The following is a 27,430-nucleotide window of genomic DNA, read 5'->3' on the forward strand; positions in this document are numbered from 1 at the left end:
GCATGTAGACGCCATGAATATTGCTCATCCCCGCCAGAAAAAGATACAGGCTGAGCCTGAAGAGGAGACGACTGAGTGGTGATATTGATAACCATCTTCAAGTACTTGAAGAGCTGTCATATAGAGGAGGGTGCCGAGTTGTTTTCTGTTGCCCCAGAAGGTCAGACCAGAACCAACGGGTTGAAATTAAATCAGAAGAGTTTCCATCTAGACATTAGGAAGGATTTTCTAACAGTTAGAGCAGTTCCTCAGTGGAAGAGGCTTCCTTGGGAGGTGGTGAGCTCTCCTTCCCTGGAGGTTTTGAAGCAGAGGCTAGATGGCCATCTGTCAGCAATGCTGATTCTGTGACTTAGGCAGTTCATGGGAAGGAGGGCATCTTGGCCATCTTCTGGGCAAGGAGTAGGGGTCACTGGGGTGTGTGGCTGGGAGGTAGCTGTGAATTTCCTGCATTGTGCAGGGGGTTGGAATAGTCCCTTCCAACTCTATGATTCTATGAGCATCCCTTATCTGGACTGCTTGGGACCAGAAGTATTTCAGATCGTTCAGTATCTTGGAATTTTTTGGAATTTTTACGTATACATAATGAGATGACAATGAGGAAATTGATATTGTTGAAGACTTTCTATTTTGGGGGGACGGGGCATGAGGAGGGCAGGGTTTGGAGAGGGGAGGGACTTTAGTTCTCTGATCTGGAGAACCAGGTTTGATTCCCAACTCCTCCACATGAGCGGCGGAGGCTGATCTGGTGACCTGGATTTGTTTCCCCACTCCTGCAAATGAAGCCAACTGGGTGACCTTGGGCTATTCACAGCTCTCTCAGCCCCACCTACCTCCCAGGGTGTCTGTTGTGAGGCTGAGAGCGCTTGAAGAGAGCTGTGACTAGCCCAAGGTCACCCAGCTGGCTTCATGTGCAGGAGTGGGAAAACCAACCCGGTTCGCCAGATTAGCCTCCGCCGCTCATGTGGAGGAGCGGGGAATCGAACCCGGTTCTCCAGATGAGAGTCCGCTGCTCCAGAGCACCGCTCTTAAACACTATACCACGCTGTCTACTAGGAAAGGCTGAGGGACTCAGGAATATTCATTCTGGAGAAGAGGAGGCCGAGGGGGGACATGAAATATTTGAAGGGCTGTCGCTTAGAGGAGGGCAGGGAGCTGCTCCCGTTGGCAGCAGAGGAGAGGACTCGCAAGAATGGGTATACATTACAGGTGGAAAGGGACCGGCTAGATATTAGGATTTTTTCCCCCCTCTGGCTGTGATTCAATAACCTGTGTGTCAATTGCTACTAACATTTCCAAGGGCACGGATGGGAACTTCTTCCCCGACCGGTAATTTGCTCGTCCGGCGAATGTACTGTTCCAGAAGCAGGATGTAAACTGGCAGGATGCAACCCTGAAGCTATACGGGGACTTCATGCATGGTTGATCTGTGTCAATACCTGCGGAGCGATTGTGTTGCAAAGAGGCGTGGCGTGCGCCGCAGCTCCGAGCCGAACATTGCCAGGAAAGGCCTTCCCAGCAGTTGCTTTCGTTTGACATAGGAAGTTTTGTTAATACTCCCAGGAGCCGGAAGACTGGGCGCCTTTATTACACACGTATCCAAAAGACCAACGTTTTTGCATCTGCGGAACATCTGCTCTGGAGGACTTATACCACTACTTATTTGTTTTTATTATTATTATTATTATTATTATTATTATTATTATTATTTATAATACATTTTTATTGTTTTCTTCATTTCATTAACATATATGAAAAACATCAATTACTTAAAATCTAACAAGGAAATAAAAAGAAAATAATTATGACAACTAAAACATAAAATGACTTCCCCCTCACTCTCTTCCATCCTAGCTTAAATTTCCCAACCCGGAGCTGGCAATCCTATCACTAAATGGAGAGTTCTTGTTTCAAGTCAAGAAAGACCCTATATTTCCTAGAAAGCCAGCAAGGTGTAGGGGTTAAGGTGTCAGACTAGGGTCTGGGGAACCCGGGTTCGAATCTCCATTCTGCCATGGAAGCTTGCTGGGTGATAGGGTTCCACCACACCTAATATCATAGGCACGCTCCTCCGATACTGGAGAGAACAGGAATGCTTCATGACTAGTCTCCATTTTGACTAGTAGCCATGAATACCCTTTCCTCCATGAACATGTCCACTCCCCTCTTCAAGCCTTCCAAGTTGGCAGCCCTCACCACATCCTGGGGCAGGGAGTTCCACCATTGAACTCTGCGTTGTGTGAAGAAAGACTTCCTTTTGTCTGTTTTGAATCTCTCCCCCTCCAGCTTCAGCCGATGACCCCGCGTCCCGGTCTTATCCGAGAGGGAGAATTTTTTAGATGTGTTGGCTTCATATTTGTTTGGACTCTCGGTCTTCCGTCGGGGCGGCTGGTTTTGTCTCCGTTTGTGTGGCCGTCCTCGGGAAGTTCTCTGCCTAACGTGGTTGCCGCCGTGTGCTTTGTCCCCCCCAGAATGTGATGGAGCAATTCAACCCGGGGCTGCGGAATTTAATAAACCTGGGGAAGAACTATGAAAAAACCGTGAACGGTAAGCCTCCCTTCTTGCTACATTCATGCACCCGGTGGCGGACTTGCATTTTTGGGATCCTGAAGCTTGAACTGTTATGGGGGCCCCTTCGCAACCAGCAGCAGTAGGGCAAAGGAGTGGAGCAAGGGTGCCCTCGAGGCCCAAATGGCAGAGAACAGGGTTCACAAGGTGGGAAGAGACCACAAGGGCCATCCAGTCCAACCCCCCGCCATGCAGGATCCCACAATCAAAGCGCTCCCAACAGATGGCCATCCAGCCTCTGCTTGAAGACCTCCAAAGACGGGGACTCCACCACCCTCCGAGGCAGCGCCTTCCACCGTCGAACCGCCCTCACCGTCCGGAAGTTCTTCCTAATGTTTAGGCGGAATCGCTTTTCTCGATGGGAAATGGGAAACAGACCCCCCAAAAAAATCCCACACTAAGAGTAGAATACCCTTGAGTTCCTTTAGGAGTTTAACACAAAAAGGATCCTGGATTTGGCTTCAGTTGCGTCTCATTTCCCATGGAGAGCTTGCACACCTTTCCTACAAAGAGTTTGGGAAATTCGGCTTGTCTTTAATCTTTATTTTTAAGGACTGCTCTTCAGCGTACAAAGTACTGGACAGTCTTTGGCCATTTATTCATCGGAGGTTTTGCCTTGGATTTGCCGCTCTCTAGATGCACATTTTCCCGATCTAAATCCTCAAAACTCTGCATGGGGGCTTATTGTTAAGTTCTGAGAATCTGGATGGGGAAAATGTGTGTCTAGAGAGTGGCAAATCCAAGGCGAAACCTCCCCTGAATAAATGGCCTTTGTCGGTATGATGAATATGAAGTGGTTTTTGTGTGAGAGAGAGCTTATACCCCAGAAGCCTTGTGGTGCAGTGGTTAGGAGCGGTGGACTCTAACCTGGCGAACCGGGTTCGATTCCCCCGCTCCTCCACATGAGCCGCAGACTCTCATCTGGAGAAATGGGATGGTTTTCCCCACTCCTCCACGTGAAGCCAGCTGGGGGACCTTGGGCCAGTCACAGCTCTCTTAGAGCTCTCTCAGCCCCACCTACCTCCCAAGGTGTCTGTTGTCAGGAGGGGAAGGGAAGGCGATTGTAAGCCAGTTTGCTTCTCCTTGAAAGGTAGAGAAAGTTGACATATAAAAACCAGCTCTTCTTCTAATTCTTCTGTTTCTCCTTCTAATTCTTGTTCAAGATGAGATAAAACGGGACTCATGAACCCAAAGCCGTGGAATTCCAGACTGTAATTCCCCCCCCCCAACTGGGTAGCCTTTTTTTAAAATAATTTTTTATTGTTTTCTCATTTTATCCATCATAAATCATTTTCCATTAATACTTAACAATATAAAATTGAATCCATGGAAATTTCTAATCTAGAAAATAACAAAACATAAGTGACTTCCCCTTCACTCTCTTCTGTCCATAATTAAATTGTATATACTTTTGCTAACAGTATAATCCCCCCTCTCAGTTACTATATACGTATCTTATTCTATCTAGTTAATATATCTGTAATCATCCAATATTTTCACTATACCAAATAAATGTGAGGGATTAAATAAAAGAGTATCCAACTGGGTAGCCTTTTGACTCCCGTTTGACCCTAAGCGCTTGCTCTGTCTTGCCCGGCCTGAAGGGCCTGACAGCATCCTGACGCAATCCCGATTCTTCCCGATGTCATGCAGGATGATAAATAGTGAGTCAGCGCCGTCTCCGGGCGTGAAACCCGAAAGTCGGTCTCCGGTGTCTTCCAGCCCAGAAATGACTCGCCTAGGTATGTCCAGGCTGGCAGACAGCCTTGCGGACATTTTCGTGAGCCTGATAACCTTGGGCTTGGTTTGCGCCCAGGACTTAGCGTGGTGTAGTGGTTAAGAGCGGTGGCTTGGAGCGGTGGGCTCCGATTTGGAGAGCCGGGCTTGATTCCCCGCTCCTCCACATGAGCAGCGGACGCGAATCTGGGAAACAGGGTTCAATTCCACGCTCCTCCACATGAAGCCAACTGGGGGACCTTGGGCTAGTCGCACCCTCTCAGCCCCACCTACCCCACAGGGTGTCTGTTGCGATTAGGGTAAGGGGAAGTGATTGAAAGTTGGTTTGACTCTTCCTTAAGTGGTAGCGAAAGTCAGCGTATAAAAACCAACTCTTCTTCTTCTTCTGATATTAGAAGAACAAAATCAGTATGGAAAGGGAGGCTGAAAATCTAACGCGGGGGTGTCAAACTCAATTGTTATGAGGGCCAGATACGACATAAATGTCACTCGGTGGGGCTGGATCATGCCTTTCCAGCCCAGATTGAGAATTTGGGGGGAAGTCTGCCTCGGCGGGCTTCCGGGCCAGATAAGAGCTCTCAAGGGGCCGGATCCGGCTTGCGGGCCTTACGTTTGACACCCCCAATCTAACGCCCACGCGGTGCTCAGCTTAAACACAGGCTCTGATTAGGGCACTGGTTCCCAACCAGGGGTCCGTGGACCCCCGGGGGGCTCCGCGAGAACTAAATTAAGGTCCGCGAAACAAAGTTATAAACCCATAATAAATTAATATTTTCAATTAAAAGTTCTCTATTATAAAAATATATATTCAAATATCATTCTAAGTTTAATGTTTAACTGTTATGATTAAAGTTTATTTTCAAATTCTCTGAATTTTTATTTTGAACCTTGGGGTCCCTGCACCGAACAAAAAAGTCCTAGTGGTCCCTGGTCAAAAAAATGTTGGGAACCACTCGTTTAGGGAATAGGCCTGGGCGAATCTGCTCAGCGGTTAACTTCCATTTTCTCCAGTGGGGCTTACTCCCAGGAAAGTACACTTCGGTTTGCAGCCTCGGCTAGGGTTGCCAACCTCCTGGTACTAGCTGGAGATACTCCTGCTATTGCAACCGACCTCCAGCCGACTGCGATCGGTTCCCCTGGAGAAAAGGGCCATTGGGCTCTATGGCATCGAAGTCCCTCCCCTCCAAACCCCGCCCTCCTCCGGGTCTGCCATAAAACACTCCCGCTGGTGGCGAAGAGGGACCTGGCGACCTTAGCCTCAGCGCAGCAGCGCCGCTACTAAAACAAAGATCTGTTTGGTTCCTTTCACTTTATTTGCGGATGCTGTTTTCGTCGTCGAGAAGATGGCCTTGTTTGGGATATGTGTGAGTTCAGATCACAGGGGGTTTTTTTTTCCCCCATGGTGCAACCCAGAGCTCGAAGACGCTCATCACCAAAAAATAAAAATAAAATAAAAACACATGTGGCTTCCCTCTAAATGAGCCTCTGGGACATATTTTTTTCCCCACTCGCAATCCTCTTTCGGAAACTGCTAAAATTAAAACACGATGGGAGACAGATGAGAGACTCTGATTCGTCTCAAACATCCATTTCTATTCCATTAACTTTGCTCCTTTTTTTTTCCTAACCGCACGCTGCGCTCTTGAAAGAGGACAAAAATGGAACGTATGATGTAAACGGTTCTCCATGTTGCCTTCTAAGTGAGCTGGTTTGGGAGCGTTGGCCTGCAGCAGAACGGCGAGATTCGAATCCAGGAGCACCAGACCGAGAAAAAGAAGAAGAGTTGTTTTTTATATGCCCATGTTCTCTACCTTTTTAAGGAGAATCCGAACGGCTTGCCGTCTCCTCCCCTTCCTCTCCCCACAACAGACACCTTGCGAGGTAGAGTTCGGAGAGAACTGTGAGCAGCCCAGGGTCACCCAGCAGGCTTCATGTGGAGGAGCGGGGAATCGAACCCGGGCCACCAGATTAGAGTCCTTCGCTCCTGTGGAGCAAAACTTATCAATGGTACACCGTTTGGGTCATGAAGAATCCCCTCTTGAGTCATAGTTTTTTTTAACCTGTCTTTATTTGTTGAGGTTAAATTGTTATTTTATTCTGTTTTCCCCTCCCCAAATCTCTTTTTCTAGCCATGATTCTTGCTGGGAGAGCTTACTACGACGGCGTTGCAAAAATAGGAGACATAGCGGTCGCGTCGCCCGTGTCTAAAGAATTGGGTAAGTTAAGCTTTGGAGTTCTTCTCGGCTGGCGATGCGCGCAACGAAATTGGAGCGTCTCGGTTTCATTGCTAACCTCGCATGTGCCGGTTTACTAGACGTTCGCCTGGATGGAGACCGTACGGTCTACTAGCATCTTTTGATAAGGATGGTCTCGCAACCACTGGCAGATGGGGGAGGTGGGGACTTACGCTGGAGGGGTGTCCCCCGGTACAATGACATGTGGCATCACCGCGTGGAGGGCGATACCCTAGGGTTCGCCCAACACTTTGTGATTTAAGCATAGAGCTTTGGGCGAATGCCCAATGGGATGGGTCACTTCTGAGTTGTGCTGGAAGTGACATTGAATGCATGGAGCTGCCGTATATTGAGTATGACCCTGGGTCCATCAATCAGACCATTTGGTCCATCGAGGTCCGTATTGTCTACTCAGACTGGCAGCCGCTCTCCAGAGCGCTAGGTCGAGGTCTTTGACATTGCCTCCTCCCTGATCTTTTAACTGCCGCCATGCATACCGAGGGTACGGCTTGCCTTTTCCAAAGGGAATGGCCTCATTTGAACTGGCAGGTTCTTTCGATGAGCAAAGGGTGTACGCGTGCAATGCATTTGCATATGTCATATAACCCATTTGCATTTGTCATATAACCCAACTACATTTGCATTTGTCATATAACCCAACTATCAGAAGTTTTTAATCGGCACTGCAGAGAGAGCCAGTGTGGTGTAGTGCTTAGGGGTGGTGGACTCTAATCTGGAAGATTCCCCACTCCTCCACATGAAACCTGCTGGGTGACCTTGGGCCAGTCACAGTTCTCTCTGAGCTCTCTCAGCCCCACCTATCTCACAAGTTGCCCATGCTAGGGAGAGGAAGGGAAGGAGGTCTTAAAAAGATAAAGTAGACCTATAAAAACTGACTCTTTCTTCTTCAACATATGAACACATGAAGAACACATGAAGCTGCCTTCTAGTGAATCAGACCCTTGGTCCATCAAAGTCAGTATTGTCTACTCAGACCGGCAGTGGCTCTCCAGGGTCTCAGGCAGAGGTCTTTCACAAAACCTGCTTGCCTGGTCCCTTTAACTGGGGATGCTGGGGATTGAACCTGGGACCTTCTGCATGCCAAGCAGATGCTCTACCACTGAGCCACGGCCCCTCCTCCTCCTTGTCTTCTTCTTCATCATCATCTTCTTCTTAGTTCAAAATGTAGTCAGACAGAAAATAAAGCGTTCGGTTGTTGGCATAAAAAGAATTGGCAGGGGAAATTAGCGACACTCGCCTCCTTGTGTTGGTTCTTTTGGTTTTGATGACAGCCCGAATGGGGTGATTCAAAAATAATTTCCCTCCTATTCCAGAGCTCACTCGCTCTGACCGACCCGTTTGTCGGTTTAAAATAGTTTAACTTGGAAGGAGGGGTTGAAGAAAAACAAGCTTTTGCATGCAAGGAATACAGAACGCTATTGTGTGTATGTCATCGGCGTCTGGTTCAGACTTGGACGCTAGGGATTTGGTCAGGACTCCCCAACCTTTTTGAGCCAGCAGGCACCTTTGGAATTCTGGCCATTTCCTCCCAGTGAACTGATCTCTATCGGCCGGAGATCGGTTGTAATAGCGGGAGATCTCCAGCTACTACCTGGAGGTTGTGTTCTAGCAAAAACCACCTATTATAGTGTAAATCAAGTTGCAAAATCCAAGTTGCAAGTGGTTACTACCCTCCTGGACGAACCTAAGGAGGAAAAAAACCTCCGTTCCCAACCTTGATTGTATAACATTGAGTTAGTTCATGTTTAGCATTATAGTTGTAGTAAGAGCACATAGCGTAGGAATATCATTAAATGTGCAACCTTGATATGAAAACCTGGTAAAGATTATAATAGGTTGTTTTTGTTATAATACAAGCCCTGGAGGTTGGCAGCCACGGAATTTCAGTCTAGAGAAGCCCTTGAGATTGGCAAACACTCTTTCCTCCAGGCCATTCCTGGAGGGTGGCAACAGAGAATCTTTTCTCCAGGCCAGTCCTGGAGGTTAGGAACTGAGGTTTTTGGCCTCCTTAGGTTCGTCCAGGAGGGTAGTCACCACAAAACTTGCAACTTAGATTTTGCAACTTGATTTACACTATAATCGGTTGTTCTTGCTAGAACACTATCGTTCTAACAACCTAGGTTCTTCTTTTTTGCGGTGACTACCTGGAGGTTGGCAACCCTAGCAGTTGGGAATGTTCAATTGGTCTCTATGATATTTCTTTTTGGGCAAGCTGGTCTTTGACCGTAATACACAAATGATGATGATGACGACAATTGGTCTCCGGGCGTCAGAGATGGCCGCTTTGGCGATTGGACTCTTTGGCGTCAAAGTCCCTCCCTAACCCCGCCCTCCTCAGGCTCCGCCCCAAAAATCTCCCGCCGCTGGTGAAGCGGGACCTGGCAATCCTAGCCACGATGTAAGGGGAAACTCTACCCTTGTCTCCTAGTCTCTGATGAGTCAGAAACTCCACAGGTGTGGTTTTTCTTGGAAGTCATGGAGTGGTGTAGTCCCAGGACCAGCTGAGCTGTCTGGGCGAGAGATAAATAGGGGTTAACTGGAGCCTTGACTCATGCTTGGCCCGCTGCTTACCTTGCTCAGTTCCCGTGGTGTGGCTCTCTTCGCGTTCTGTATTGAATCTTAGGGAGTGGCAGGCAAGCAAACAGCGAAAAGCAAATAAGTCGTAAGCCGGGTCACCTTTGGCGCTTTGCGAGTTATTTTAGGAGAGATTGGCTGGACACGATTTTTTTGGGTTTCCCAGTGCATGTTGTGTTCGCTCTACACTGTAGTCTATTAAGTGTGCAATAGCATTACGTCTAAAAAAAACAACCCAATGTACTGTAATGATAATGAAAAAGTTTGAAATGTTGTGAGAATTACCAAAATGTGACTCAGAGTTACAAAGTGAGCACACGCGGTTGGGAAAATGGGGCCGATAGACTTGAGCATCGCGGATATTGCATTTTTGAGCAATAAAACTGCAATACAGGGAGATGTGCTTGTACCCTGCTGAGGTCCCTCCCCAGGCTCTACCCCCAAATTTCCAGGGATTTCCCAACCCAGAGTTGGCCATTCTGAAGAGTATCCGGTTGCTGATTATTCTCCTTATGGCCTCAGTGGTGGGAGTTCTTACCTGAGAGGAGAGGAAAGCTGTCAGCTGGAGATTTTCAGAATTGTATGTAATTGGAATATTGAGGGGAGGCATATTGAGGGCATATTGAGGGGAGGCATATTGAGGGCATATTGAGGGGAGGCATATTGAGGGGAGGGCAGACTTTTGCATCTTTTATTTATTTAATTATATTTGGACTTCCAGCCCGCCCTCCATCTCCGGCCAAGGTGGGGCTCAGAGCGGGTTACATCAATTGAAAACAACAGTACATGCAATAAAATCGCCAAATCCAGTCTTATTAAAATTGCTTCTCTTAGTTCAGCCGCTATCCTGTTCAAAACGTGCGACTCACACTTGGACCTTGCCGTGCCGTCTTCGAACAAAGGACTCTTCAAACGCCATAGAAGTTCCAGCGTGGCATTTTTTAGGGGCATTGGAAAGATGGATTTGGCCTCTCTCCAGTTAATTCTCAGATAAAGCGCTTGCTGTACAAACGCAAAAGGTCAGAGAACTCTAGACGCAGGGCTGTAATATTTTTAGGCAACTGCAGAAACTGTCTTGAATGTTTTTAATGCAACCCTTGAAAGTCTGCACTGCTGGAGCATGGAATAGATTAAGCATTCTGAGTAACTCTTTGCAACAGTGCCTTAATTTGCAATTCCAAGAGGCGGAGTATAATGTGTTTTCATTGTCTGCAAATTAAAGGGCATGAATGATGAACAGAGAGGCCTGTACAAGCCAAAATTATTCTGTACCGTCTGTGCGAATCCGTTACGGTTTCAGAGACTAGAGTTGCCATCTTTGAGTTAGGAAACTCCTAGGGATTTGGGGACTTCTGGTGGGGTTTGGGAAGGGGATGGACCTCAGCAGGGTTATGACACCGTCAAGCCCGCCCTCCAGAGCAACCAGTTTCTCCAGGGGAGTGGATAGGGTGGTAGCCGAAGATCTCCTGGGATTATAACTGACCTCCAGGCAACTGAGATCAGTTCGCCTAGAGAAAATGGCCGCTTTGGAAGGGGGACTCCATGGCTTTATACCCCACTGAAGTCCCTCCCCTCCCCAAACCTCACCCTCCTCATGTTCCACCCCCAAAATCTCCAAGTATTTCCCAACCCGGAGCTGGCAACCCTAGGAGCGGATCTCTGTTGACGGGAGATCAGTTGTAATTCTGGCCAACCTCCAGGCCCCACCTGGAGTTTGACAACGAGGGTTGCCAACCTCCAGGTGGTAGCTGGAGATCTCCTGCTACAACAGCTGGTCTCCAGGTGACAGAGATCGGTTCCCCCGGAGAAAAGGGCTGGTTTGGCCATTGGACTCTATGGCATTGAAGTCCCTTCTCCCCTAAACCCCGCCCTCCGTAGGCTCCACCCCCAAATCTCCAGGGATTTCCCAGCCTGGAGCAGGCTGGGAAATATGGAAATATTTCCATAAACAGGGCCATATTTACTTCCAAGTTGGGTCAGGAAGACCAAAGACATCACACTAGAGTTGCCAACCTCCAGGTAGTAAGCAGTCAAAAATCAACACCTCTGCACCATTACCTAAGGTTAGAAAATTAGTACAGAAACAGGCTGATAACAATGTGTAATGACAAAAGTATATTGAATGTAATAATGTGCTACCAAGCCAATTGCATATATACAACAAAATATTTCCCAGTTCTGGGTGTATAACAACGTGCTAACAATCCAATTGCATATGTACAAGAAAGTATTTCTCAGTCCTGGTACAGTAACCATCAATCCGAGGTCGATGTCTTCAAGTGAAGAAGGGTAGAAAGGGATGCGATCGTTTCGGTTCTTCCTCAGTCCCGTTTATATCCCATTTGGGAACGTGGAAGCTGTAAATGTGTCTGTGCAACCTTGTTTCAATGGATATCCTGATGTCGGAATAGATCAGCTAAAAAATGCACATTTTGACCCTAAAAGGGTGATGCTTAAAAGTCTGAGGATTTTGAAGCTACAGAAGCTTCTATTGAAATGAGTACATTTTGAAATCAATATATGAACGGGACTGAGGAAGAATTGAAACAACCGCATCCCTTTCTACCCTTCTTCCCTTGAAGACCTTGACCTCGGATTGATTGTTACTGTACCAGGACTGTGAAAGACTTTGTTATATATATGCAACTGGTTTGTTAGCACGTTGTTATATACCCAGGACTGAGAAATACTTTGTTGTATATAAAATTATATTAATTGTTGTATATAAAATTGTATATAAAATTATGCACGGCTTGGTAGCACATTGTTACATTCAATATACTTTTGTCCTTACATATTGTTATCAGCCTGTTTCTGTACTAACCTCCAGGTAGTGGCTGGAAATCTCCTGCTATTACAGCTGATCTCCAGGAGACAGAGGTCAGTTCCCCTGGATGAAATGGCTGCTTTGGAAGATGGACTCTAAGGCATTATACCCTATTGAAGTCCCTCCCCTCTCCAAACCCCACCTTCCTTAAGCTCCACCCCTCCAGGTATTTCCCAACCCAGGGCTGGCAACCCTATCGGCAACCCTAGAGACATTTTGAGCCCAAAGTTTGTGCCTGCAATGGCAGAGAGGCCATCCCCGAAAGCAATCTTGTTAGATACGATCATAATTTGAATAATATGATGATCAGGCACCCTTCAGTCAGAGGAATGAACTCTTTAAAGAGTTTCTCCATAGGGCAGCTTTCTGACTGCACAAGCGTAGGGTTGCCAGGGCTTTGCCACCGGCGGGAGGTTTTTGGGCGGAGCCTGAGGAGGGTAGGGTTTGGGGAGGGACTTCCACGCCATAGAGTCCAATGGCCACAGCGGCCGTTTTCTCCGGGGGAACTGATCTCTGTCGGCTGGAGATCAGTTGTAGTAGCGGGAGATCTCCAGCTGGTGCCTGGAGGCTGGCAACCCTACGCATGCGCCTCTTCTGTAGGTTTCCCTAGGGAAGGAAGGCCGCTCTGTGCTAAATTCGGGGACTAGAGCAACTGCCCTAAGAGGGGCGGTTAAAACGCTTAGGGCTGTTTAGCTTGGAAAGGAGGCGGTTGAGGTGAGACGTGATAGACGTCTATGAAATTATGCACGGTTTGGAGAGAGTGGACGGGGAGAAGCTTTTCTCCCTCTCTCATGATACCAGAACGTGGGGTCATCTGCTGAAGCTGGAGGGCGAGAGATTCAAAACAGAGAAAAGGACGTCTTTCTTCACACGACGCAGAGTTGAATGGTGGAACTCCCTGCCCCAGGATGTGGTGATGGCTGCCAACTTGGAAGGCTTGAAGAGGGTAGTGGACATGTTCATGGAGGAAAAGGGTATTCATGGCTACTAGTTAAAATGGATACTGGTCATGATGCATACCTGTTCTCTCCAGGATCAGAGGAGCAGGCCTATGATACAAGGTGCTGTGGAGCACAGGCAGGATAAATGCTGCTGCAGTCGTCTTGTTTGGGGGCTTCCTAGAGGCACCCGGTTGGCCGCTGCATGAACAGACTGCTGGACTTGATGGGCCTTGGTCTGACCCAGCAGGGCTTTTCAGATGTTCTTGAATCACCTTGCCCATTGTCTCTGTTTAGGAATTCGTTTCTCAGAAGTTGCCACGGCTCAGATTAAAGGCGAAGCGGCCTGTGCAGACAAGTTTTTAGAACACTTTTTTCTTTTTTACGCGGCCTGGCTGCAAGGGGAACACAACCTGTCGGGCCAAGTTTTCCCAGAGGCCTCCGGCGTTCGGTGTGTTTTAATTTTCACTTTGAAGTCGACGCAGCTATGTAGCTTAATTCCTTGTTGCTTGTGGACTATCACAGAATGAGGGCAAGCGAGCTCCCGGCAAAACGCTGGCATTTGCGTGGGAAGAGGACTCTGGGCGACTCAGCCAGCCTACCCTATCACCTGGTATCTTGATCTCTTTTTTATTATTATTTGTATTTTTTTGCTGGCAAGTCACAGCTGACTTACAGCGGCCCTGTAGGGTTTTCGAGGCAAGAGAGCAGCGGTCCATCCAGTCCAGCATCCCGTCTCACACAGTGGCCAACCAGTTCCTCTGGAGGTCCAGCAACAGGACATAGAGGGCAAGGCCTTCCCTTGAGAAGAACATCAGAAGAACCCTGCTGGATCAGACCAGAGGTCCATCTAGTCCAGCTTCACAGTGGCCAACACCAGGGCATAGAGGCTGAGGCCTTCAGAAGAACTTCAGAAGAACCCTGCTGGATCAGACCAGAGGTCCATCTAGTCCAGCTTCACAGTGGCCAACACCAGGGCATAGAGGCTGAGGCCTTCATAAGAACTTCAGAAGAACCCTGCTGGATCAGACCAGAGGTCCATCTAGTCCAGCTTCACAGTGGCCAACACCAGGGCATAGAGGCTGAGGCCTTCAGAAGAACTTCAGAGGAACCCTGCTGGATCAGACCAGTGGTCCATCCAGTCCAGCATCCCGTCTCAAACAGTGGTCAACCAGTTCCCCTGGAGAGCCAACGCCAGGGCACAGAGGCTGAGGCCTTCCCCTGAGAAGAACATCAGAAGAGCCTTGCTGGATTAGACTAGTGGTCCATGTAGTCCAGCATCCTGTCTCACACAGTGGTCAACCAGTTCCTTTGGAGAGCCAACAACAGGACACAGAGACAAAGGCCTTCCCCTGATGTTGCCTCCTGGCACTGGTATTCAGAAGTTGACTGCCTCTGAATGTGGAGGTTCCCTTTACTCACCACGGCTTGCCACCACTGATAGACTTCTCCTTAGGGTTTCCAGGTCCATCCTGGCAACCGGCGGGAGCTTTGTGAGGGTGGGGCCGGGGCAGCGATCTGCGCTCCTGGCGCGGTGGTGCCACTTCCGGGTTTACCCAGAAGCGCCGCCATCGCACAGGGACGCTCTAGCACTCTCCTCCGAAAACTCTGTGCTGTTGTGAGCCGGGTTCAAGTCGCCCGGGGCGGCTTATCACGACAGGGAGCCTGTTCCGAAAACTGCCGGTTTTCACTCTGCCGGTCGATAGACTGTACCACCAGGTGCGACCGAATCCAGAGAGCAACTAAGACTGATGTATCAAATCATGTAGATCAAGCTGATGGGGTGTGTGTGTGTGTGTGTGTGTGTGTGTGTGTGTGTGTGTGTTAAGTGCTGTCAAGTCGCTTCCGACTCATGGCGACCTTATGAATGAAAGTCCTCCAAAATGTCCTATCTTTGACAGCCTTGCTCAGATCTTGCAAATTGAAGGCTGTGGCTTCCTTTATTGAGTCCATCCATCTCTTGTTGGGTCTTCCTCTTTTCCTGCCGCCCTCCACTTTTCCAAGCATGACTGTCTTTTCCAGTGACTCTTGTCGTCTCCTGACATGACCAAAATACGATAGCCGCAGTTTAGTCATTTTATCTTCTAGGGTCAGTTCAGGCTTGGTTTGATCTATAACCCACTGATTTGTTTTTTGGCAGTCCACGGTCTCCGTAACCCTCTCCTCCAACACCACATTTCGAAGGAATCTATTTTCTTCCTATCAGCTTTCTTCACTGTCCAGCTTTCACACCCATGCATAGTAATAGGGAGTACGATGGCATGAATTAATCTAGTTTTGGTGGCCAGTGACACATCCTTACAATTCAAAATTATTTTTAGCTCCTTCATGGCTGCCCTTCCCAGTCTCAACCTCCTTCTGATTTCTTGGCTGCAGTCTCCCTTTTGGTTGATGGTGGAGCCAAGGAATAGAAAGTCTTGAACAATTTCAATTTCCTCATTGTCAACCTTAAGGTTGTGTAATTCTCCTGTAGTCATTACTTTTGCTTTCTTGATGTTCAGCTGTAGTCCTGCTGTAGTCCTGAAGTCCAAGCTGATGATAGTAAGATCAAATGGTTGTTATCCTCCCGAGATTCTGAGACTACTGAATCTGTGGCTAAATGTTTTGATGAAATTGTTAAGAGGCGGAGGTTAAATGACGTTTAGAGGGTTGGTTTTATTTGATCGACTGCTCAATGGTATGCCAATAAAGGTATTGAAATTTGAACTAAGACCGATGTTAAGAAGCTTGGGAAAATGGCAGGACCGCTTTATCGGCTCCGGTTTTGAGAGCGAGGGCGAGGTCTGCCAGCGTCGTTTCCGCGCTGCGAATCGGGTAGCCGGACTTGTAATTCTGCAATGCTGGTTTGAAATGGGGAGCAGGTAATCCAGCCGCCGTTCCTCCGAGCGGCTTAGGTTTCTCGCGCAACCGGTTTTGAGGCTTAAGATTCCCATCTGAATCTCCGAGACGTAATATGCGTAAACGCCGAGGGCTGGGGGGCGGGGGGAGATGGGAACTTAATTGAGCATGTGAGTTGTCATGAGCATATGCGATGCTCGCCCCGGTGGGGGGGAAAAACCCAGAATCGCTCGCAGCGAGCGGTTCTGCAAGAATACTCAGTAATTGAACCTGACTTTCTGGCATATTTGCATTCACGAAGATCTAGTCTTCAGCAATGTTTTCTTAAGCCTATGATCCATTTTCCTGCTCAGGTATGAAATATGATTACAGCTTCCTGGTTGGTTCTCTATTGAGCGCTGTGAGAGAGTTCAAGTTTCTAGTACATTAAGACGGAGGTGCATATTTGTTTACATTGGCGTTTGAAATGTAGTTACCGCATAGCTAGGGGTAGGGTTGCCAGGTGGGAAGTTTTTGGGGTAGAGCCGGAGGAGGGCGGGGTTTGGGGAGGGGAGGGACTTCAATGCCATAGAGTCCAATGGCCAAAGCGGCCATGTTCTCCCGGCGAACTGATCTCGGTCGCCTGGAGACCAGTTGTGAGGGCAGGAGACCTCCAGCTAATACCTGGAGGTTGCTAAGAAGAACCAGTACGAAGCCAGTGTATACTCAATAGAATTCAATGAACAACAATTTGTATATTTCAACAACTATACGGCAATACAAACATTGTAACAGTAATGTGAATGTGCAAACAAAACAACATGAGCAAAGACCACGTAAAACAACAACACGAAACAACAGCAGTCCACAAGGGAGGACGGAGAAGTCCACTAGCAAGGGGCTTGTAAGCCTCAAACAATGAACAGTCTCAATTGGACAACAGATTGCAAATCCACGTATCAGACGTTTGAAATATGCAATATCGTGGCACAAAGTGCCTGGCGAAGCTCAGAGCAGAGCCCGGGAACGCCTTCCGGATGTATCGCGTTTTCGCCAATATACATTGGCTTCGTCAGCCAGCATTAAATCTCTTTGGCAGTCACAGCAGAACCAGCAAAATTCATGTAGCTGAAAATAGCTCAGTCTTGAACTATTGTCGAAGGCTTTCAGTCAGAGTTCATTGGTTCTTGTAGGTTATCCGGGCTGTGTAACCATGGTCTTGGTATTTTCTTTCCTGACGTTTCGCCAGCAGCTGTGGCAGGCATCTTCAGAGGAGTAACACTGAAGGACAGTGTCTGGTCCCTTGAACTGGAGATGCCGGGGATTGAACCTGGGACCCTTCTGCATGCCAAGCAGATGCTCTACCACTGAGCCACAGCCCGTCCCCCAAAACGATCTTGAACACAAGAACACATAGAGCTGCCTTATATTGAATCAGACCCTCGATTCATCAAAGTCAGCACGGTCTATCAGACCAGCAGCGGCTCTCCAGGGTCTCTGGCAGAGGTCTTTCCCATCACCTACTGGCCTAGTCCCTTTAACTGGAGATGCCCGGGATTGAACCTGGGACCTTCTGCATGCCAAGCAGAGGCTCTACCACTGAGCCATGGCCCCTGAACTCCGGACAAAACTGGGAGGGCGAGAGAAAACACCCCTGAAGTGTCAGGCTTTCCGTCAGCGCTGGAAATGCATAATAGAGCAATGTCTCAGCGTTAGGATTGACGCTGCGTGTTTCTGGCAGGGCGGAGCCGTCAAGCAAAGCAGTGCTAGGGAATATGCAAACCGGGGCGTGACGGCTAGATACCGTGTGGCCCTTCTTTGTTGGTTTTCTTCAACAACCCACACACACACACACACACACACACGGCACTGCAAGTTGGCAATGTACCCGGAGCTGCACGTGTCCCCAGAGAGCGCGCCTGCGGTCGTAGGTGTGGCGATGCCCCCGATGGAGGATCGAGAGCATGGGACACCCGCAGAGCGTCCCATCCTGGTCTTAGAGCCAGCGTGGTGTAGTGGTTAAGAGCGGTGGACTCTGATCTGGAGAACCGGGTTTGATTCCCCCGCCCCTCCACGCGAGCGGCGGAGGCTAATCTGGCGAACTGGATTTGTTTCCCCGCTCCTACACATGAAGCCAGCTGGGTGGCCTTGGGCTAGTCGCAGTTCTCTGGGAGCGCTCTCAGCCCCACCTACCTCCCAGGGTGTCTGTCGTGGGGAGGGGAAGGGAAGGTGATTGTAAGCCGGTTTGATTCTCCCTTAAGCGGTAGAGAAAGTCGGTGTATAAAAACCAACTCCTCTTCCTCTTCTTCTTCCTCCTCCTCCTCCTTCTTCTTCTTAATTTATAGGGTTTTTTATTTTTGTTTTTTTGCTTCATTCCTGTCTCCTCAAGTTGGCATTTGGGTGCAAGCGGTGGACCTCTTGGCTGGACCTCGCGGCCCAAGCTGTCCCGTTCTGCACCCAATGACTTCTTGGAATACCGGGACGGGTCCTGCCAGGGCACATCTCCCTTGGAGGAGGAGATTGGGGCAGATCGATGCCAGCTCATCCCCGCCAGCCAGGTTGCCTGGATGGCTTTCATCTCTCTTGACGTCCCCGCCTACACGGAGGCTTTCCTTCTTATTAATAAGCTGAGGGCCTACGGTGTTGACTCAATAAATAAAAATGCAACTTTACCTCTTGGGTGTCCTGGGACGGGAGTGTAAGTTATTGGCCTCGTGGAGGATTCTGGACCCAGAGAATCCACACCGGGGAGCGCCGATCTCCCCATTTTCTCACCGCCGGGCAGGGTTGCCAGGCCACTCTTTGCCACCAGTGGGAGTAGGGTTGCCAGCCTCCAGGTACTACCTGGAGATCTCCTGCTATTCCAACTGATCTCCAGCTGATAGAGATCACTTCGCCTGGAGAAAATGGCTGCTTTGGCCATTGGACTCTATGGCATTGGAGTCCCTCTCCTCCCCAAACCCCACCCTCCTTGGGCTCCACCCCAAAAACCTCCCACCGGTGGCAAAGAGGGACCTGGCAATCCTAAGCGGGAGGTTTTGGGGGCGGAGCCTGAGGAGGGTGGGGTTTGGGGAGGGACTTCAATTCCCAAAGCGGCCATTTTATCCAGGTGAACTGGTCTCTATCTGCTGGCAATCAGTTGTAATAGCACGGAGATCTCCAGCTTGTACCTGGAAGTTGGCAACCCTATGAGAGGGAGGGCATCTTGGACATCTGGGGATGGAGTAGGATTCACTGGGGGGGTGAGAGAGGTAGTTGTGAATTTCCTGCATTGTGCAGGGGGTTGGACTAGATGACCCTGGTGGTCCCTTCTATGATTCTAGGGGAGGGGCTGTGGCTCAGTGGTAGAGCATCTGCTTGGCATACAGAAGGTCCCAGGTTCAATCCCCGGGATTTCCAGTTAAATGGACTAGGCAGGTAGGTTATGTGAAAGACCCCTGCCTGAGACCCTGGTGAGCCGCTGCCGGTCTGAGTAGACAATACTGACTTTGATGGACCAGGGGTCTGATTCAGTATGAGGCAGCTTCATGTGTTCACGCCTTAGGGCCCCCCCATTTATATGTGATTGGGGCAGGTCTGGATTTGAAGAAGAGGCTCTGCCCTGCCTGCATCTTGTCTGGTTCGATCCTCGGGAAGCGAAGCCGAGAGTTATTTGAAAGCAAGCCGCTTCTGCAGATGTTCGTAATTATTTTCCCACACATTTCTGGGCTGTTTTCCTCTTTCCCCCGGGGCGGAGATGCCAAGTTCTCAACGTTTCTAGAAAGTTTTAATTCTCCAGATATTGCTTGGAGTTTTTTTTTTTTTTTTTTTTTTTTGGCTTTTTTTGGAGCTGGATGTATCTGTCCTGACATCAGACTGGTGCTATCTAGGCACAGATTTCAGTGTCTCTAAGTTTGTGGTCCTTTAGCAACTGTGCCATGGTGGTCTTTGCCCAGTCTGAATGAGCCGGTCTTTTTCATTGGTTCTCATTTCAAACTGTCCTCTCTTTGTAAAGTCTCTTCCCCCCTCAAACATGCAGAAACATCCCCACGTAACTTTCTATTGAGGATGTAAAAGCATCGCTCTAGTGCATCGGATGAAGTTTATGCTAGAAATTCTTCGGGATGCCAGCCTCCAGGTGCGACCTGGGGATCCCCCGGAGTTACAGCTCATCTCCAGACTGCAACCATCAGTCCCCCTTGAGATAATGGATGCGTTGACTCTATGGCATTGTACCCTGCTAGGGTTGCCAGCTCCAGGTTGGGAAATACCCAAATGGGGTTTTCTTGACACTATAAAGAGAAACGTTGCCGCCGCTCTCGTGCAGTTCACCGATCTACCTGACAGCTGAGAAGCAGTATCCGCTTCTCAGAAAGGGTCATTAGTTGTTTTATCCAGGAAGTAATAGATTTGTTTCATGCAGTATTATTTTGTCGACATGTTAAGACTGTTCCCTCTGTACGCTGCTTCCTCTTCCGAAACAATGCTTCGTCTATGCATAGGCGAGATAGCTCTCCCGTTGCCAACCAAACACCGCAAACAGCTCTGCTAAGTGATGGGTGCCAGCTCCAGGTTGGCAAATACCTGGAGATATACTGGGAAATACCTGGAAATACTGGGGCGGAGCCCGGGGAGGGCGGGGTTTGAAGAGGGGAGGGACTTCAATGCCATAGAGTCCAATTGTCAAAGTGGCCATTTTCTCCAGGGGGACTGACCTCTGTCGCCTGGAGATCAGAGATCCAGCCACCACCTGGAAGTTACTATAATTATAAAGTGTACTGAAATAAGACTGTGGAAAATTCCTATACAGGAAAATTAATTATCAGTACACAGCCACCAATCACTCTGAAGATACTTTTTCAGGAATGTATTATCCTTTTAACATACCAACATAGAATAAGCAGTTACAAATGTCATAAATCATACAACGCTGAATGAACAACGGACCATATATCTAACGTATAAGTACATGGGAAAAAGTCCATATAGAATATACATCCATCCAGAGTATTAACTCTATTGTAACTAGTTGGAACACCAGAGAAAATAATATAATTTTTCCAGCTGGAAAAACTTTAGTGCCGAGATCGAAAGATGCACTTGGTTCCGTGGTCAGCTGATTTCTGCTGGAATTTGTTACTGCCGTGTTAGCTAGAGTTGAAGATTTATAGCTGCTGTCTCCAGGGGGACTGATCTCTGTCGCCTGGAGATCAGTTGTAATAGCGGGAGATCTCCAGCCACCACCTGGAGGTTGGCAATCCTGTACCCCACTGAGGTCCCTATCCTCCCCAAGCGCCGCTTCCAAATCTCCAGGAGTGTTACAACCTGGATCTGGCACGCTGACCACCCCCCCAGTCCCCCACTCCTGATGGGAGGGTAGGGCTGCTAGGTCCCCCTCAAGGAGTCACGCGCAACGACGGCGCTTCCGGTTTTACTTTTTGGAAGTGCCGCGTCGCAGCTGTCCATTTAACACTCAGGCCCCCCCCCATTTTGGGGGGGGTCATTTTTTTACGGTGCGGCTGGGCTCCCGTTTTTATTCAGCCGCAAGTCCCATTGCTGCTCCCTTGCCGCCCGGCCGAGGCGTCAAGGCGCGTGATATTTGCCACTGACTTAACAGATCGTCCGTTGCAAACACTTCAGAGCCGGAGGCCGTCCCTGGGATTCCTGTAATTAGGTCGTTGCGGGTTTTCCCCCAGCTCGCAGAGACTTCAGGGCACAAGCCGAGACCCGTCCGGGCGATCTTCTCTTGCCCAACCTGCTTTGACAATGCAGGGCCTTTCAGCGAGCTCAGGCCTGCGGCTGGGCAGGAATTGGGTGTTCCTTGTTCTGGAGGTCTGCGTAGGGTTGCCAACCTCCAGGTACTAAAGGTATAAACATAGAAAGTAGTGCCTATAATGTATGTGTATGTAATCATCGATACAAGACGAAAAGAGGGGAATGAAACCCAATCTAGAAAACAGAACCTGGGTACCCGAGGTTGCCATGCGTGGAGCCAGCGTGGTGTAGTGGTTAAGAGCAGTGGTTTGGAGCAGTGGAGTCTGATCTGGAGAACCGGGTTGGATTCCCCACTCCTCCACATGAGCGGCGGAGGCTAATCTGGTGACCTGGATTTGTTTCCCCACTCCTACACACGAAGCCAGCTGGGTGACCTTGGGCTAGTCACAGCTCTCTCTGCCTCACCTACCTCCCAGGGTGTCTGTTGTGGGGAGGGGAAGGGAAGGTGATTCCAAGCCGGCTTGATTCTGCCTTAAGTGGTAGAGAAAGTCGGCATATAAAAACCAATTCTTCTTCTGCTTCTTCCTTCCTCCTTCTTCCTTCTTCTTTCTTCCTTCTTCTTTCTTCTTCTTCTTCTTTCTTCTTCTTCTTCCATTTGAATAAATGAGGTATACTCCTCGTGTTTGGATAAAGCACCCGATCAGCTGGTAGTTTTTGGAGTGTTTTCCTGTTGTTTGAGAAGGAATTCGGAATTAAAGGTTTTATGGAGTTGTCTCTTGAAGTGTCATATAGATGGCATTCCAGGAGTACGTGGGACAGGGAATCGGGACATCGTGCACCACATCTACAGACTCTATCTGCATACGGTATTTTTAAGAATCTGCCACGACGAATCGTGTGTTGGTGAAGAGGGCAGTGTGTTGGTTCTGGCTTGCGTAAAAGCTTTCCTGAGCTTGGGATTGTCAAGGTGTTCCAGGTATTTTGGACCGAGGTTTGGTGGACTTCCCGAAATGTTGAGATGAGCAGATTGGAGGAGTTAGAGGGAATTTGCTCTGACGTTCGTGGTCAGTTAATCTTTGTTTTATTTGGTTATTCTTTTGTATATTCTTTTAAACACATTATGCCAATAAAAGTATTTGTATTAGATAAAGCACCTTAGAATCATAGAATCATAGAGTTGGAAGGGACCCTCAGGGTCATCTAGTCCAACCCCCTGCACAGTGCAGGAAATTAACAACTACCTCCCCCCCACATCCCCAGTGACCCCAACCCTCCCCCGCCATGCAGGATCCCACAATATAGAATATTGCGGCCACCCAATACTGCAGCCACCCAAGGATTTCTTGGATTGATGAAGCCTGTATAGATGAAACGGGTATAAATACGGGAAGCCCATCTTCTTATGGGATCCAGTGGCATCAATAGTTCAAAGAGCAAATATATGTATAAGTGAAGATTGATACTATTGTATATCTTATTAAGGAATTGGGCTTTCAATTGTCATTTCTGCATCCAACGTTGTTGTACTGATCCAGTTAAAGCAACAGTGTTATATAAAAACACTCGTTTGAAAAATTACTATTTAGACCAAAAAAATTCTTTATTGAACCTTATATAGCTGGTATGTTGGAATATCAGCATACTGGGCAGTGGGCTTATGCAGAGGAAGTACTGGTTGCCAGGTCCCTCCTGGCTGTTGGTGGGGGGTAGGGTTGCCATCTCTAGGCTAGGGGGCTCCTGGAGATTTGGGGGTGGAGCCTGGGGAGGACAAGGACCTCAGGGGGGGTACAACGCCGTCGAATCCATCCTCCAAAGCAGCCATTTTCTGTAGGGGAACTGATCTCTGTAGTCTGGAGATCCGTCGTATGGAGGTTGGCAGCTTGAACGTGCCAGTTGGAAGGGACATGTGTGTGTGTGTGGTGCATAATGAATAATGCACCTGTTCCCTTTTGAATCCCAAAATTACTCACTGCGATACAGCGATCCTTTTAAAATAAGTTCAAGAAATATTTTTCTGCGGTGTTAGTTTACATTTCCTTGATGCAGCAGTAAGGATAAACTGTTTATGCCCTTGAATTTATTATTTATTAGTTTTTGGTCTGATCCGGTGCAGAATTGCTGAATGCATGAACAGGGGCTTAACATTCTCCGAATGTTGTTCTGACGCCTGCTGTTGATGTGGGGAGATGAAAGGCCTTTGTAATCTCACGCCTAACGGCCCTTCAGCTTAGAACATTATTGATTCATTCTTAATCAGCTTATGGAACTAGTAGGGCAGCCCAGGAGGTGCTGGGAATTTACTCCCAGGTAAGGAGGGGCTGCCTGCTGGCAACCGATATGACCGCGCCAGTCTTTTCTGGGTGGGGAAATTTTAAAAATTAAAATAAAACCATTGCGTGCAATTTAAAAACTCACTGGCGTTGCCTGTTTGATGATGTCACTCTCGAGGAACATCTGGGAGCCAGGGAGGTAGCTCTAGGAATTTCTGGAAACTCTATGGTTTCGCCGCAGCGACTCCTAGAGCTGGCCCCGTTGCTTTCGGGTATTCCCTGGAAGTGATCATCGGCGGGAGACACTGCCCCCGACACTATGTCCCTGCCCCCCACCCTCCCGCCAGTGTACCCCCCAGATTTTTTCCCGGTTCTCCCCCCCTCCCCAATGCCTTCACGTCTCTATTTCTCATGTGTCAACTCTGGAGAGCCAGCCTGGTGTAGTTGTTAAGAGCGGTGGTCTCTAATCTGGAGAACCGGGTTCGATTCCCCACTCCTCCACATGAGCAGCAGTATCTAATCTGGTGAACCAGGTTGGTTTTCCCACTCCTACGCACGAAGCCAGCAGGGTGACCTTGGGCTAGTCACCGCTCTCTTAGAGCTCTCTCAGCCCCACCTACCTCACAGGGTGTCTGTTGTGGAAGGGGATTGTAAACCGGTTCTTCCTTAAGTGGTAGAGAAAGTCAGAATATAAAAACCAACTCTTCTTCTTCCTCTCCTCTTGCACAAGCAAAATCTTTTTTTTAAAATTAGGTTCACTTTTCTCACTCAAACCCCCTTGTTCCAAATGTGAAACAGCATTTCCATAAATGGGCAGTATCTTCTGCATATATATCTTCTGCATTTATATCTATCTATCTATTCTATATCTATCTATCTATCTATCTATCTATCTATATCTATTTATCTCTCTCTCTGTGTGTGTGTGTGATAAATACACACACACACATACACACACACACACACACACACACACACACACACACACACACACATATATATATATATATATATATATATATATATATATATATAATCTGCATTTTGCCTACAGAATCACTAGTTGCCAGGTCCTTCGCCACCAGCAGGAGGTTGGGGCGGAGCCTGAGGAGGGTGGGGTTTGGGGAGGGGAGGGACTTCAATGCCATAGAGTCCAATTGCCAACGTGGCCATTTTCTCCAGGGGATCTGTTGTAACAGCAGGAGATCTCCAGCTAGTACCTGGAGGCTGGCCTCCCTAGGAATCCCACCCACGCCCAATTAGTCAAAATAGCCAAGGAGACCAACACATTCCACCAAGCAGAGAAAAGTCATAGGATCCAAATTAGTATCCTTTTTTAAAAAGGGGGGGGGGCAATCGTTGGCATAGACAATGCCAATGTGAGGCCAATATATAATCTTTTAATTTCAGGCTTCGTTTGCCGCCGTGGGAACGGTGACACTTCGTGTTTTGAATAAAATATGGATCCGACTTGCACGCTGGAGGCTTTTAATACAATATTTGCCGAGCAATTATCTTAAGGGCCTTCCCGCAGAGAAGGGGACGTTTAGCATATTCGAGTAGGATTTGTAAGGTGTTCCCCGAAACGTGTTACAGGCAGAGGAAGATTAAAAAAGAGAAAGAAAGAATCCCTTTAATCTTTCAGGTACATAGTCGTTTATCTAAATTACCGTAGTTAACGCAGAGGGAAGTGGCAGGTTGGGCCCCTGGTTTAAAAAGAGAAGCATAATGAAGCAAAAGCTATAAAATGATTAAGTCTCCTGGCATGATTTGATTCAGGTTTGGCGGATGGCGTTCTCCTTAAGCATTCATCAAATATTGAGATGCTTCTTATTAAAGAACAAAACTTGCCTCTGATGAGGTCTTATCAGCCACACGGTTGGACTTTCTAATCAGGTTGCTGCTGGATGATGAAGAAGGAGGAGGAGGAGGAGGTTGTTATATGCCTACTTTCTCTACCACTTAAGGGAGAATCAAACCGGCTTACAATCACCTGCCCTCCCCCTCCCCACAACAGACACCCTGGGAGGTAGGTGGGGCTGAGAGAGTGTGACTTGCCCAAGGTCACCCAGCTGGCTTTGCGTGGAGGAGTGGGGAAACCAATCCAGTTCACCAGATTGGCCTCCGCCGCTCGGGCGAAGGAGTGGGGAATCGGACCCGGTTCTCCAGATCGGACTCCACCGCTCCAAACCACCGCTCTTGACCACTACGCCACTATGCTGGCCCCCTTGTTCTTAACCCACCCTTTTGTGTGGGAATGAGACATTGGTGTCTCTAGCTCTGCTTCTCTGGCGTTAAAATAACTGTGTGTCCATTCCCTGCCTCTTAAACCGACGCCGTGTCGAGCTATTACAGCTTTATAAGACAGTGGTTCCCAACCTTTTTTTGACCAGGGACCACTAGGACTTTTTTGTTCGGTGCAGGGACCCCAAGGTCCAAAATAAAAATTCCGAGAATTTGAAAATAAACTTTAATCATCACTGTTAGTTAAACATTAAGCTTAGAATAATATTTGAATATATATTTTTATAATAGAGAACTTTTAATTGGAAATATTGATTTATTATGGGTTTATAACTTTGTTTCACGGACCTTAATTTAGTTCTCGCGGACCCCTGGGGGTCCACGGACCCATGGTTGGGAACCAGTGTTATAAGATGTAATTAATCACATGCCGTTGCAAATAAAATTTCTTTGGGGGCCTCTGCCGGGCTCGATCCACCATTCGAGCTGTCCTCTGCCACGCGGCTAGCACGTTTTTGCATAAATATGGTAGGCATTCAGATTCTACACTGGTTTGGGAGCATGTCTGAAGTACGTCGGGAGCTGGTGTGGTCAAGAGCGGTGGTTTGGAGCGGCGGACTCTGATCTGGAGAAGCAGGTTGGTTTCCCCACTCCTCCACATGAAGCCAGCTGGGCGACCTTGGGCTAGTCACAGCTCTCTTGGAGCGCTCTCATCCTCACCTACCTCTCAGGGTGTCCGTTGTGGGAAGGAAAAGGGAAGGTGGCTTTAAGCCGGTTTGATTCTTCCTTAAGTGGTAGAGAAAGTCGGCATATAAAAACTTCGTCTTCTTCCCTTCTAAGTCCATCGAAGTCCATGGGCTCAGAAGGGTGCAACCCTGCCCAAGATTGTTCATTTTCCAACAGATGTTCATTTTCCAACAGATGTTCATTTTCCAACAGATGCAATGCATTCAAAATAAAAAAACCCACAGCCTAGCCGAAGCCTGTCTGTCTCCCTACTTTATGGTATTTACGATAGATACTTCCCGTCTGGCCTCTCGCAGAGGAACCGAAGCATACTTCCCGACCCTGTTCCGTCTCCTAGTAAAACTTACTTTACAGGGGAAAAAATCCCCCCATCTGCCATCAATGGTACTACTTGACATTTATGCAAAAAGAAATCCGGTTTGCTCTCGCTGTTTGCACGCCGCGGGATCGCTATGGTTTCGGTGTCAAAATATTGACTGGAAACATGAGGAGGAAATAGGCGAGGCGGCAGGTTGTGGGACGGCTGTGTTCTCAGGTGAAGGGAAACAGAGCTTGTGTAGGAACTGCCAAGACCTAAACCTTTGCTTGCCTTTCCCGGCCCAGTGACGGCCCCGTAAAATGGTTTATATACATAATTTATTAAAATTTACAATAATGCAACAGTTTAAAAAAGCCTTCTTAACAAATTAACGCCGACCAGTACTTATGAAACCCATAAAACATATAACTTTCTTTTTTTATATAAATCTTTATTAATTTTTG

General features: G+C 48.2%; 1 protein-coding gene across 1 annotated transcript in view; it reads left to right on the plus strand.

The window, feature by feature from the left end:
* The window catches only part of BAIAP2L1 (BAR/IMD domain containing adaptor protein 2 like 1), a 51,504-nt gene that overhangs the window by 10,596 nt on the left and 13,478 nt on the right, over positions 1–27,430 (plus strand). Inside the window, exons 2-3 of the mRNA XM_056866412.1 lie at positions 2,469–2,544; positions 6,432–6,518. Coding sequence (XP_056722390.1) covers positions 2,469–2,544; positions 6,432–6,518 — 163 coding nt within the window. The remainder of the gene's footprint in view (positions 1–2,468; positions 2,545–6,431; positions 6,519–27,430) is intronic.

Source organism: Euleptes europaea, chromosome 21, assembly GCF_029931775.1.
Source record: "Euleptes europaea isolate rEulEur1 chromosome 21, rEulEur1.hap1, whole genome shotgun sequence".
Lineage (NCBI taxonomy): Eukaryota > Metazoa > Chordata > Lepidosauria > Squamata > Sphaerodactylidae > Euleptes > Euleptes europaea.